Source organism: Temnothorax curvispinosus, unplaced genomic scaffold (assembly GCF_003070985.1).
Source record: "Temnothorax curvispinosus isolate PA1 unplaced genomic scaffold, ASM307098v1 QBEX01010307.1, whole genome shotgun sequence".
NCBI lineage: Eukaryota > Metazoa > Arthropoda > Insecta > Hymenoptera > Formicidae > Temnothorax > Temnothorax curvispinosus.
In genome coordinates, this window is record NW_020220087.1 from 367,268 (window position 1) to 381,870 (window position 14,603).

At 39.3% G+C, this 14,603-nt stretch overlaps 3 protein-coding genes across 3 annotated transcripts in view; 2 read left to right on the plus strand and 1 right to left on the minus strand.

The window, feature by feature from the left end:
- The window catches only part of LOC112460058 (neuropeptide SIFamide receptor-like), a 61,860-nt gene that overhangs the window by 38,117 nt on the left and 9,140 nt on the right, over positions 1-14,603 (plus strand). The window lies entirely within an intron of this gene.
- Positions 689-2,874, plus strand: LOC112460061. Its single transcript, XM_025024504.1, has 2 exons — positions 689-795; positions 2,176-2,874. The coding sequence occupies exons 1-2, from the start codon at positions 784-786 to the stop codon at positions 2,410-2,412; spliced, it is 249 nt and encodes an 82-aa protein (XP_024880272.1). The 5' UTR covers positions 689-783; the 3' UTR covers positions 2,413-2,874.
- On the minus strand, positions 11,934-13,392 carry LOC112460060 (cyclin-dependent kinase inhibitor 1C-like). The gene is made up of 2 exons (XM_025024503.1): positions 13,301-13,392; positions 11,934-12,309 (listed from the first exon to the last, which is right to left on the minus strand). Exons 1-2 carry the CDS (start codon positions 13,310-13,312, stop codon positions 12,067-12,069), a joined length of 255 nt encoding a protein of 84 aa, XP_024880271.1. The 5' UTR covers positions 13,313-13,392; the 3' UTR covers positions 11,934-12,066.

A 14,603-nucleotide genomic window follows, 5' to 3' on the forward strand; every position in this document is an offset into this window, starting at 1 on the left:
GTACACGATAGTCTTGCGAAATGTTTCCGCAAGGAAAAGAAATTTTATAACATGGCACTTAGCTGACACCCGACTACAATTCTCTAATTAAAATGCAGTAGCATTGCATCGTGGTTTCAAAGTTTTTGACTCGCAAAGTTTTTACCGAATAGATTCCTCGCTCCTCGCAAAAATACCTGGATGCGGGGAACGAAGTTCGTTGCTAAGCTCCATTTCGGGACTTGATAATCGGGATCCATAAATGCTCTCGTAGACGTATCTCGTATGAAAAAGTAGAAGAGAAGAAGGTCACGGGTTTTAGACCTTGGCTGCCGTCTTTACGAGAGAAATTTGCATCCGACGGCGGACACCCGGTCGCAATTTTTCTCCCGTGTACATAAGTAAACCGCACTTACCCCACACATTCACACACTCGCGCCGTTGCGCGTGTATCGTCGTGCCAGGTATCGGTTCTGTGCCTGCGTACCGATACCTTACAACACGGAGTGTCTTAACCCAATTCTCGCAATCGACGCGAGGGGTTGAAAGCGCATTATTGGCGAATCGGTGGGACGATCGGGCTGGTAACGCGGAGACGATTGGTTCACGCGGCCACCCCACCATGCCCAGTGATCGGCTGATTTAACTATCCGGCAGATATCGTCATGCAGATACGGGGTCACGTGATCAATTTCATGGCGTTTTTTAAAAATCCCGCGCGGTATATAAGGCTCCCGAGTCGCCGAAAGAGACATAAGCTGACTTACTTCCGAGAAGTACCAAGCAATCCCACAACCAATCAACATGTTCAAGCTGGTAAGCTAAAACGATTCATCTAATTATAATCTCTCTATAGTTTTTTTTACAACTTCTTTTCTTTCCTCGATTACAATTATAAAGACGCTCGAAACGGAACGGGTGACGATCGTTTCCGCTTTGTTTGTCGACGCGTTTCCGTCGCGTTTCCGTCAGCTCCAACGTATTGACTAAGTGATCGATGAAACCGTAAACGCTATAAAGAATACGCACAATGGAATACAATAGAACGCCGATCGATTTTCCGAAACGTAAATTCTCCGCAAACAGGGAACGCGACAATATTTCCGCTGACTGATTTTAACGGAGGCGTCTCGTCGCGATTACTCCATCCCTCGGCTTCGATCGGGTGCGATCGCAAACACAATTCTCGACTGTGTTGTCCGTCGATCCGTAAAAGGAATCATTACGATACCGAGCGAGGATCCGCCGAAGAATGAGAGAGAGAGATACACGCTAAAAGATGTTACGCTTTAACGCCGAAAGCGCGCCGTTATCCATCCAGCTCCGAGTCGAGATTTCCTTTTCGCCGGTTCGGAATGACGCGTTTGTACATCCCGGGTAAACAGTGCCTCTAATACACCGCCGACGGGGACTCCTTTCGTCGTCGTCGTCACTCTCGCGTCTCCCGTGTGATCGATAAAGAGACGGGCGGCTATCCCACGGTGTGCATATATGTAATCGCGAGAAAAAAAAGATCCCCCTCGGCCTCTCCTCTTCCTCCTTCTCCTCCCTTTCGCGTTTGCTGTGACCTTTCCGCTTTGGCATGCGAGCGGTATATGCACGACACGACACGACGACGAACTCGCCCTTACGCCGTTCACCGGTCTCGACGACGCAACCGGCAACTCAACCCGACCTCTCTTTCCCGCGGAAATCTTATGCGAACGAAATCACTGAAGCATGCACATTGTTAGTCAGCAGTGGTGGTACCGTCGCCGCCGCTGCAGCCGCCACCGTCAAAGCGGAATGCAGTTCGCTTGTTGCATTTTTAATTGCAATTCCACCGATCGATTTCGTGTTCTCTCGCGATTTCTTGCAGAAGGATCGCACGCGCTCCGTTTTTAATCGATCGACCGGACTAACGGACGCGCTGATCTAATCTTATCTCGTTCTGCCGACGACTGGGACGATAGGACGATTATAAAAATAGTTCGCGCTAGATCGAGATGATGTAATTTGTAGCGATTGCGTAATTTTAATTAGCCTCATTGTCTATTTCCTCGCGGTGAACTTTCGACGGAACATATATAAGAAACCGAGACACCAATGGGAAGACACGTTATGCAAGCTAGGATAACTTTCGGACGGACTGAAAGACTGTTAAAGAGAACAAAGTGCAAGAGTCTCTCTAAGCCCATCTTACAATCTTCTTCATAGGCTGTCTTCGCTGCCATCCTGGCGGTCGCCTTCGCCTATCCCGGTGGTCTCACCGGTGTTGCGATTAGCCACGGCGTCGGCCCGATCGTCTCCCCGCAGGTCGTTGCCGCCGCCCCGGCGCTGTCCGTTGGCCATGCCGCAGTGATCGCCCAGCCCATCGCTCCCGCCGTCCATACCCCCGCTATCGTCACCAGGACCGTCTTGGCCGGACACGGTGGTCTCGCCCTGCATGGTTAGACTGAGAGAGCCAGCGTAAACTCACCACCACCACCGAGTCACGACGACGCAGCCCTGGAAGCAAAAAAAAAACCACACACACACATCCCCTACTTCCCTCGTAAATCGACCTAATGCGAAGGAAAGACCGTAATTCAAAGGAAGACAAAAAATTTTGCACGCAAGTCTCCAATCGCCGATTTCGACACTTCACTTAATCGCCGTTCTCCACGCGTGAACCATCAGGCCCACCGAGCGGGGGAGAGCGAGATCTAAAAAAAGGGACGTGCGCGCGGATCAACCAGGTCTCTCCAGCACTCCGCGCAGGATCGGTCAAATCTCCCCATTTTCCACATTTGTCTTTTCTTTGTGTACTTCATCGAACAACAAATTTCCGGATTCTCACCTGGATCATTCCGCCATCATCCTGAACCCTACCCTTGTTCATATGGAATTTTAATAAAATTTTAATTATAAATCCAACGGGTGTGTTATTGGTCGCGCAACTCCAAATCCCAGTGGTGACTCTCACTATAAAGGAGGGAAAATAACGCTGCTATAAAGATAATATCCTTGCTGGTCCCGCGAAAAAATTTTTATGCCTTCCGTTCGCCGTTCTGCGTCTGCCGACGTTATCCGGCCTTATCCACGATATTTCTGTGCTAGCAGCAATTTTATTGAACGCACACGTATATTACTAAGGGCGCAATAAACCGGAGCGCGCGTAAAAGTATTTTTTTCTCTCTTCCAATATAAATAGATATATCGAGTCGGCATAACTGCATCTTGCTCACACACACAAATATGCGTATACAGTTATACATTGCAACTAGTACAAGTTCACGAGTTCTGCTTTACGAGCATGAATCATTCTCAAAATTGTTCCTCCTTCATCCCTCGTCCTTCCGAAAGTATTTTTATTCGATGTTTGCCCATTGCATCTGGTTTATCTTATCAGCTGCCATGTCCAGTATTCCACCTTGAACGAGTCATAGGCGCGGAAGAGTACCGAGTGCATCGTTTTATGGCTCGCATAAAGTTGACACCGAGGTCTTTTGGAAATTAACGGACAGAAGTGGCGTAAAGTCTTTCTTTGTGTTCTTGTCTGGAAAAATAAAATCTCGACGATTATACAATGCGTTTCATTCGAGACAAGTTTTCTGCTTGTCTGATTTGTGACGCGCGCTCTTATTTTGGCTGGTTTTCGCATACTTAAAAAAATCGATTGTTTCTTTTTATCCAAGAAAGAGAAGGCTCTGACGGAAACTATTCACACGTAAAATCCCTTGTACTTATTATCTTTAATATGGAGCATTCTCCATTTAAATAAAAATAGCGACGGTTGTGTTTTTTTGTGATAATATAAAATAAAAGTGAAAACTCTGTTTTCTACAACAACAGTTAAAGTAGCAATAGTGCGCGATCATATCGCATAAAATATAGCTAAATTAGTTTCTCTTCTCCAAAATGAAATTAAAGGAATAGTAATAATAGTAATAATGAGAGTAGTCTGAAATGGTTATGCGTTGCGCCGCCGTAACATCTTTTATCAGAATAGTGCATGCGTTATATTAACGCGCATTAGTATGCTGATATGTTCTTCACACGTATCTCACATAGTGGATAAGATATAGTTTCACTTCTTGCAGATTTATATGCGTAACAAAGTTTCATAATCCATTACGAGTTGTAACTTCTTAGGGAATTTAAATGTGATACGCACGCGTGAATTACCTGATTAAATTTATCTATATATATAAGTACCGTCGTCTGTATGTATGTCTGACCGCGAACTACTCATTCGTTAGTGGACCGAATTTTTACCAAGGGTACATAAAATAGGGGTAGAATTTCCCGGGGAGTGCCATAAAGTGTATAGTTTTTCGTTACCGATTTTCTGGAACCGGTTTTTTTAATTTTTCAAATTTTTCGGGAAATAACTGACCGAATCTCAAAGAATTGTATATGAAACAGGGGTAGAATTTCCCGGGGATTGCCATAAAGTGTATAATTTTTTGTTACCGATCTTTTGGGAAACCGGTTACGAAATTTTTTCAATTTTTCGGGAATTAATTGACCGAATCTTAAAGAATTACATATGAAATAGAGGTAAAATTTCCCGGGGATTGCTATAAAGTGTATAATTTTTTGTTACTGATTTTTTTGGGAACCGGTTACAAAATTTTTCCAATTTTTCGGAAATTAATTGACCAAATCTTAAAGAATTATATATGAAATAGGAGTCAAGTGTGTCAAAATTTTTTTAATTTTTGGAGGATAAGTTTAATTTTTTATTAACCCTCCGTAGTCACACCTATTTTTTCAAACAAGGAAGTCACTCTGGGTCATTTTGACCCGAGACGAACTTTGACCGTTCGCCATTTGACCATTTATCCACCGATCGTGTTGAAAAAATTCTCGAATGCACTTGCGATATTGCTAAATTAATTGCTATAAAAAAGAAGGGCCTCAGGAATTTTTAACATATAAAAAAAATTCGCGAAAAATTTGTTTAAAAAAAAAATTTTTTTTAAACTACAGCTAGAGGGCGTCACGCCCGCGAATTTTCAAGTTATGCGCAAGATATTTACGAGCAAAGTTGAGGGTCAAATTGACCCGGTGTGACTACGGAGGGTTAATGGATAATTTTTCATTAAGAATTGATTTTCTTGAAACCGGTGCCAAAATTTTTCTAATTTTTTGATGATTTCGAAAAGAAAAAATAAAATGGAAGAAAATGAAAGAGAGTTAATAATGGCGGGTCAACGGAGGGTGAAAACGCGCGAGGCGCGAGTAAAAATAAAATTTAAAAACTTTAATATAAGGAATCATATATATATATACATATATATATATATATATATATATATATATATACATTTTTGAAATATTTGACAATATGATAATCTGCATCTATAATATTATCTATTATTTTTTATTTTTTAAAAAAGAATTCAAAGAGATGTAGGTTAGAGTTTGAGGAGAAAGAATGTCAAAGGTGGTCCTAATTAATGAGTGAGTTTGAGGAGAAGAGAATACTATAAAATACTAGTATACTATAAAATACTTGGATATGAGGTCGTTTTGCCGTATGAGCAAAGTAAATAAACGCCTCAATAATTTAATACAGGATCCTTTTCTCTTCAAATGTTTGAACTTACAAAATTTAAAAAAAGAATACTCTAAGGATTCATCCTTCTGTTATGATAAATAGTTATTTGTGTAACAAGTGCGGGAAGTTGAGAATTGGACACGGGTGCAGAGTGACGCACGAGCCGAAGCACGTGTTACACGCACTATTTTATATCACAAGTGCGTCTAAAGTTCAAAAAAGAACTTGTAGGGACTGAGGGGGGGCGAAGCCCCTCCGAGCCCTTAAAGAAGGACTTGCGGGGGGTTATTTCTCCCAACGAGGGGGGTCCGGGGGGGCGATTTAGAAATAATAGATTTATCGGGCTGGTACAGTATTATTACATCACGAGGTATTCATGCTCTCGCTGAATGCAAGAATTTACGAAAACTGACAATGATGGATAAGTACGTGTGTGCTACATTTTCTTTTAAAACACATATTATTCTTTATCAAAATGTGTATTTACATTTCTTGCAAACATCATGAAACGGTTATGTTGTTTTTCTTATTACGATTGAAAAACCGCATAATAATATGACTTTTGTTACAGGAATGACGTAATCAACGTAAAGAAATATTGCACAATCGATAAGCATAGCTTGCATAGCTTGTTTTTCTCCTGTCAATGCTTAGAAGAAGTCAATTTGAGAAATTCCGATATGATTTTCAATTACGATGTCTATGAAGAACTGACACTGTGTAAAAACTTAAGACAAATATACTTGTATTATATGTCTAGTTTCGCAATTCTCGAACAGTGTCCTAAACTGCAAACAATCTATGTTATGCGGAACGGACTCGACGACACGCGTGATATCATCAGGCACCATTCGTTGCTCAGGCGAAGGAAAAATATCCACACGTACGTGTCCATTCTTGAACATCAAAACGGACTAACGGTGTTGAAAGGAAGGTCAGGATGGTACTACTAAAAGTGACAATTTTCGGGTTAAGAAATATGCTATATTGGCAGGGTACAAGGTACAAGTACATACATGAGCATCAAAGAGAGCATGCGCAGTAATGTAAAAATGCGCAAAATTTGAAATAAATGAGAGTTTTGAAATAATTCTTGTATATCTACACGGAGAGAAAAATCAAGTCGTAATACTATGTGAACCTGTATTATAAATACCTTATACTTTTCTCATGTTATATTTACAATAATATTAATTATTATCCATCTTCCATTATTATCCATCTTCTCTCGTCCCTCGGACGAGCAAACGAGTTCACTGACAGTGAATGCTCCTGGGGATTATTAGTGGTTCCTATTGAGTTCATCTCAATGTCCATCAGTTTGTCCTCATCCCGTTTGTAATCTATTAAAAAAATTATCTTATTATAGGGAACGTATATGAAACATCCCACTGAACTGTGGGCTTGATGAGTGATGAAACTAGCTTATCGTAAATTTATATAATTCAACTTCTTATCCTACAAAATTCATGCTTTTAGAAGGTGGATACTGTTTTTATTAGAAAAGCCTTATAGATATATGTATTATCATACGATTACCAAGTTTTAGTTACTAACGTCGCCACCTGATTTAGTTACTAGCGTCGTCACCAATGCGTGTCATTCAGCTGTCTTACAGTTACTATTGACCCACGACATTTTTCGGTGGGCGTTTAGTAAAAATACGTATTAGGCCGCTGAGACTTTATATGAGCGACACGGTAAAATCCGGTGGGTCGCATGTAAATTTAAAGAGGCAGAGCGTCTGCTGTTTTTATAGTGGCGTTGTTATTAAATAAAGATTTATTTCGAGTAATAATCCTAGGACAAGCGTATTAGTATAAGATAGCTGTCAAACACGTTAAAAATACTTCAATTCACAGGATAATAACATGAGAAATAGATAGAAATTTAAGGTGAAAAAATTATCACGTAAAAATAATTTGATTTTTCTCTCCGTGTACATATACCTAGTATAAAAAAAATTTAGAAGTAGGTGAAGAAGGGCCTCCCTTTCCCCTGCACTCCCACACCCCCAAAAAATCTATCCAAACCCAAACTTATTTCTGACAAACTGAAATTTGATTTTGCACTTTTAATCCATGCAGTATTATGCAAAAATAATTTCTCGCGATAATCTCAGTTTGCAGACCATGAGCCATATCTGCAATAATTCTTTCGTGAAACTTATTATTTTTAAATTGAATTGGCAAGTTCTTTAAAATTTTGTTTCCTCGTTTTGATTAACACCTTATTCGTTTAGACCTTTGGCTTAAATCATTGAACCCGATTGACTTTCCGACTTTATACAAATTTGAACCCATTCGTTTTTCGTCACTTGAATATTTTTATACGAGTTTTGAAGCTTTTCAGGATAGGTATTATACTCAATTTTTTTTTAAATTATTTTAAACCTTTTGTCTTGTGAAAGTCATTCATAACTGTGATATGTATCACTAGGTATCACTAGTTTGGAATTTTTATAATTCTTTACATACAAAACGCAATTCTTCCAGATGCTTCTCTTTTTCTTGCTTGTGAAAAGCTCTTTCCGATTGAGCTAATTTTTCAGTTTGTAAATATTTCGCAAATGGATACTTTAGCGACAGAATTTTTTTTTGTACGTGTCCAATTTCATCTACTGAGCAGCATTTGTCCGAAGCATCTATTCTTTGTGAAACTGAACTGTTTGTAGTGCACCCTTATTTTTTGTGTTTTGCGGATTGGAAGTATTCAATCACTATATAAGATTTATTCTATATTATTGGCTGGTCAGTTGTGGATGTAGTACGGTACATTCTTCATTGACACAAATACACACAATTGCGACATGTTTGCACTCTTGTTTAGATAGATCAGCCTTGCAAGCGCAATAACAGTTTGAAATGAAACAATCGTTTCGGAATTAAAGAACGTATTTATAAGAAATTCTTTCATAACTGACGAAAATATAATTATTTTTTTACAATTTCGAGAAAATATATTATTTTTTATAAAACAGAAAATATATAATTATTGCAGTAGTCCAAAATAGTTACATTTAAAAATTATATTATTTATGAACAGTAGTTTTATTTAACTGATCGTTTAATTCTAATACTTCTTAAAAAATTAACTATATACAATGTCTTTCAATTTACAAATTTGATAATACTTTAATTGTGATTTTATATTGGGGATTATTTTAGCTATTTATCGACAGAATCGGAAGAAGCAGCAGCAGCGTTGAAGCGACAATTAAAGGCAAAGAAAAGTCAACTACGATTTTTATTATCGAAGCCAATGTTTCCGAAAGGATTCTCGGAAAAGTATCTTGATGATAATTTGAACGTAGATATAGTTCAGGATGTACAGAAAAGCTGTCGAAATGATGAAAAAAATAATAGAAGATAATGCTGATAAAAGTAAAGCTAATAACGCCGCAATTCAGAAAAGACAACAAAAATTAAAACTTCAAAAATTAAAAGAATCCAAAAAGTTAAAAAAAACATAAAATATATATTTTCTTCATACAAACAGAATCATTGTTTTTCTTTATACATTAATGTTCTATTTCTGTAGACAATTGAATTTAATAAAAGTTAAACAAATTTTATTTTGACGCAAGTTACGCTTACATTTGTAATTCATTTGAGCAAATCGTCGTTCTAAGAAACATTTCTAAAGCGCGTTCCTACTCCAATTGTTAGTACATTAATAGTATGGCAAAGATATCCCGACTGGAAATTAAACTAGGGTCCAAATAAGGACCATATAATATTTGCTTGATTTAGTTGTCAGGAACTGATACTATTGCCTTATCGATACCTAAGTAATCGTGTAACGCAGTTTTTTTATAAGGCCCTTATAAGTTATCACAATCAGGCCTTTGTAAAATTATATTAGGTCTTCATAAGGGAAATATATAAGGTCATAAATAGTGTAATCTAAAGAGGATCTAATGATGAATATAATATATATGGAGGGGTAAAAACCCACAGTGGTGTAAGTCAAATTTTTAAAAATATTTCCTCGTTTGCATAGATGCAATCTGTACAATATATAAATTGTATCTATTCACACGAGAAAATATTTTTAAAAAATTGACTTACACCACTGTGGTTTTTACCTCTCCATATATTGTGATGTAATTTAAATTTTTTAACATTAAACATTATTTATTATTAAACATTATTATTTTAAAAACAATAACTACCATTTAAAAAAGTTAAAAACAAAAACTTATATAAAAAAATTAAACAATAAAAAAATTGTTTAAAAAAAAAAGACTCCCGACTGCTGCCTAAACTAGGTATAAAATTAAATGCAGAAAATAATAAGTATAAAGTACAAAATTAAAAACTTCTAAAAATTTAAGAATAATATTAATTATAAAATATTAATACAATAGACACACTATTAGGAAATATTATCTAATAACAAATATGATTGAAAATATATACAAATACTTAATTACTTACTACAATTTATTCTTCTTATTATTATATTAGGCATTATAGATATATTTATTAATTGCATATTTTAAAAGAGCAGTCGGAAGACGCCATGCCAAATTTTATAGCTGTTAGAACATCATACTGGATTAATAAATCTATTAACTTTTCCTGACAATATGTTACATATCTTTATTATACCTAACATTATTGCGTGGCGTGCGTTGAATAGATTTTATTAGTTTATCCTGATTATATTAAGTAATTAAAATTGAATGTATTATTTTGAAGTTGTGATTTTCATTAAAGCAGATTTTTGTATTTAATAAACTATTTAAGGGGGTCATCCCGTGTGACGACCGTTTTTTTTAAGGTTTTTTTTGCATTTTTTTGCGGCGAAATGAAAAAATACAGAGCTTCCAAATTTTTACTATATATTTATTACATCTTAAATTATATGTGTAAATTTTTTTATTTAAAAATATAGCGTCGATGGCGAGTTACATCACCGGAATGGCACCCATGTAAAAAAAACGGTGCCCACGATTCCGGCAGACTGGTTTATCTGAAATCAAAAAATCAAATTGCATTTTAATCTATAGGTGAATGGCTATAATATAACACACGTGTTACATTGCATTTATATTGTTGAGTAGGAAATTACAACTAACCTGTACGTTACATGTTGCATTGTGTTCACTAGGTAAATGTAATATATCGTTTTTTCGCTTTTTTATTAACACAACGGTTAATGATAATAATTATACGCTATAAACCTTGCTTGATCAATAAGAAACTTATATACGGAAGCACATATCAAAGTATGTTATAGTTATCGAGAACTAAGGTAACAAAGATTCGGCCTCGGTAAAACGCATACTCCCTCGTCTTCGCCAACCAAAGGTTGGCAGCAGTCGGAAGAAAAAGTAATGAAAAATGTTTCATAGATCCTAATAATCACAACTTTGACTCTATGTTAATCATCAATATCTTTTTAATCATAATTGATTCTCAACAAACTTTTAAGGGCTGAAAGTCCTAACAAACATACTTAATTTTGATTGCAATAAAACTTCTCCAACACGTTACACATCGTAATTATAATATGCCAAAATGCACTAAAATAGTCCTTTCTTGCATGCAATTTTAACTGCAAATTTCTCAAAATTGTGACGTAATAGAACAATTTAGCAAACAGGATATGCAGCTTCCAAAGAACTACGGGAAACGATTATTCTCGTTCTTGTGCATTTTTTTTGCTGAACAGTGAAGTCACATTAAATATGTGGAAATCATCATTATTTAATCGCTTTTTTGTTAAAAATTGTTATAATCTTCCACTTGTTTAACGATTTTTAATATTTCACGAAACATATATCATACAATATTATATTTGAATTTTTAATGTTACATTGTTTTCAATTTTCGTGTTTTTCCTCTTTCTCTCCATGTTTTTGTCATGTAATTTATGCCTTAATTCATTCACATATCTTGAGGTTATCTAACGACGGAGCTGAGGCTCATTAAGATGAAAAGTGATGCAAAATAAATCCCGCGAGAAGAGAAATGTCTCTCTCCCGTGTTATGAGCATTTAATCTTGTTGCTTCACACACTCCTATTCACATCTGTTTCATATTTGCTTCACATTATTTGTCCGGAATTGTTTATTACGGCATCGCGCATACCGCAGAGAATGCGGGACCAAAATTTAACGTACTACCCTGAAAATGTATCGCTGGCGGATAATGGGTTAAAACGGAATTACTTGTCCGCGAACAGCGCGATTATGCGGTATAACGCGTGTTGTTTCATAAATTTCAACCGGCGAACAAACGGACGGAATTGATGGGCCGCTCGATAGCGCGGAGTCTGCCAAAAGCTCCAGGACGAGAGGATCCTCTTTTCCGCGGAGCGAAATTAACGGAGACGTCGGGAGATGTCGGTGGGGGGGGGGGGGGAAGAGGGCGAATAGGAGGATGAAGGGGGGGTGATTGTCATAGTCGAGCACACTGCGGCGTTTGCGACAAGAGAATATTTTATTTCGGAGACGTTCCACGATACAGAATCATTTGGCGCGTTGCGGTGGAATCGCGTTATACGAGGGGCACCACGATGGCGTTAGCGATTCTCCGGACAGCCCGAATCAATGTTTAGTAAGAGTACGGCGAGCCCGGGTTGATCCACTTGTAGCTGTTGTAAGGATACGCCAAAGGATACGCCGGCTGATACGGGTACACTTTTAAAGGCGCGTAGACCACCGCTGGAACAGGGGCGAGCAACGCGGTTGGTGGCAGGGAACCTGGTGGCAGGGGACCTGGTGCCGGAGCAGGCGCCGGTGCCGGTTCCGGCATCGGGGCGCATGTGGCCGCTACCACCGCGATAGCTATCAGGACCTGCAAAGCAATAAGGGTGTGATTACGCTTTTGAAAGCGAGACACGTCGCTTAAATCGCACGCCCAGGGTCTGCCCGCGTCCACCTACCCTTTTTCCCCCTTCCTACTCCCGTTTTCCCTTGTCACGGTTTTTACGGGCGCTATGAAAAATGTCGAGAGTGTGCTCGAGCGAGCAAGCGAGGCGCATTTAGCGTGCGCTGCCGGATGACTTTGGCGACGCCTGATCGGTCCGCTTTTTGCCACCGCGCCCGCCGCGAGCTCGATATCACCTCGCTCCAATTAATCACCGACACGATCGCACGTGCCAAGAACGAGAGCGCCGATCTCTTTTTTTCTTTCCCCCCTTTTTCCCTTGACTCGATGACAGCGCTACGCTTTTCTTTTTCTCTTTCACGGTAATTCAATTATCCGCATGACACACGGACGTGTGTCGCTGAAGTTTCGCGCGCGCGGAAATGTTTCCACTTCGATTTCGACGACGCTGTAATCTCGCAATAACGCTTTTCCTCGCTCTGGGGGATTCCAGCTTTGAGAAGGATTTATATATACGGGCGGATCGATCGCGGACGCTTTTACGCACGCGGATCGGAGTGTCTGAGCGTTCTCGATTTCGGCGAACTCGACGAATTTATGAGGCGTAAGTGCTCTGCCGACGCGTTTATTAGCGAAATTGAGCGGTTACTCCATAGAATTTTGTAGTCTCGTGGTGCTGGTTCTGGCGCGGAATGCATTCAGCGTCCGGATTTTATTCCGAATTCTACTCGGAACGACAAACAAAGCTTTATCTTAAACCGCGTTAAAGACCGTGTCTCGATGAAAATTTCGTGTAGCAGTGGCGTCTGAATTTTTCAAAAACATGATGCAGCACGCAACGCTCCGTGTCGACGCTTGAGAATTAAGTCGCGGAAGTATCGCGGCCGGAAACAAATCGATCACACTGTAGACAGGTGGGCGAACGAACATGCACGAGCGTACTGGTGGATATACTTGCCAGTTTGAACATGTTAAGCGTTTTATCAGCTTTATTCCTGTTGGCGAACACACAGAGGACAACACTGACCGATACTGCGATTGCAACTACGGGAAAACGATCCCTTTTATATAGATACATGTCTCCGGGATCATCTTATTGTGTTCGCCCCACCACGCGACCATATAGGCGGCCTTGGGCGAGCTACATTTCCGCGTTTGCGGATTTTTTTTCAACTCAATCTTCTCGCCGCCTTGCTCCTCGTCGCCGAGCCGACGCGAGGCTCGGGGGAGAGTTCGTTGTTCATATTATGATACATATCGCATTAAGCGCACTTGCGCGGCGTATACCGTATATGCGTTGCTGTGCAACTCGGAAGTGACGCCGCGCGCTCTTTTGAGAATGCTTGCAGATCGGTATCGTCCGCATTGATTTATGGAAGGTCACGACGACGAGTGTTTAAAGTTTATTCATTGAATCGAAGGTTACGACGACGAAGACGCAGATAAGACGGAGAGAAGGGCGGCGTACAGCGGAGGCGGAAAATCCGCAACTGTTGGCGCGAGCGGCAAAATGGCGACTTAATGAATTCGGGAAGCTGTACGGTCTGCACGGGCGGGCGTCGCGAGAGAGAGAAACGTTCATTAAAGATAGTATATTCGACGTTTCTCCCGTCGGGCGGGAGACCATTTAATTAATGAGGAAAAAGAAGTATCCCCTCTTTCTCCGATGAGTATTCCGCTTTTATGGCTTCTTTGCATCACAAAGACGCCCGCGCGCGCCTTATCCACGCGCGGATTTCCTCCGAATCTGAATTCTTGCTTCATCGCCATTAATATAAGAAACGAAAGAACCGTCAATTGCTTTCATCCCGCAACGCCGCGACGTCGTTGTCGGCGTCGTCATGATCGATGGTCCGCGTGTTCCAAACCGCTTCGACAGCGATTTATATGATCTTTATCGCGTCTTCTCATCGTTAGATATGGGCGATTTGTATGGCTACAGAATTTAACGAATAATTAATTTGTTCTTCTGCATATATTATGTCAATATCCTTTTCTTTCTGACATTTAAAACTCTCCAAACTTCCTTCTCTTCGCAAATTCAGCTCTTATTGGCTTTGACAATAATTTGTATAATCGACTTTGAATAGACAATGTTACGCTTATTTTTTCTCTTTTACAAGCTTTGTATTTATAGATTGTGTAAGCCTCAAAACATTTTTATAACAGAAGTTACAATTGCTTTGCTTTTGAACGCATCCTTGATCTTTAGAAGACTTTTGCCTTCGAATGTTAATAAACAGTTCATTTATTCGCTCAAA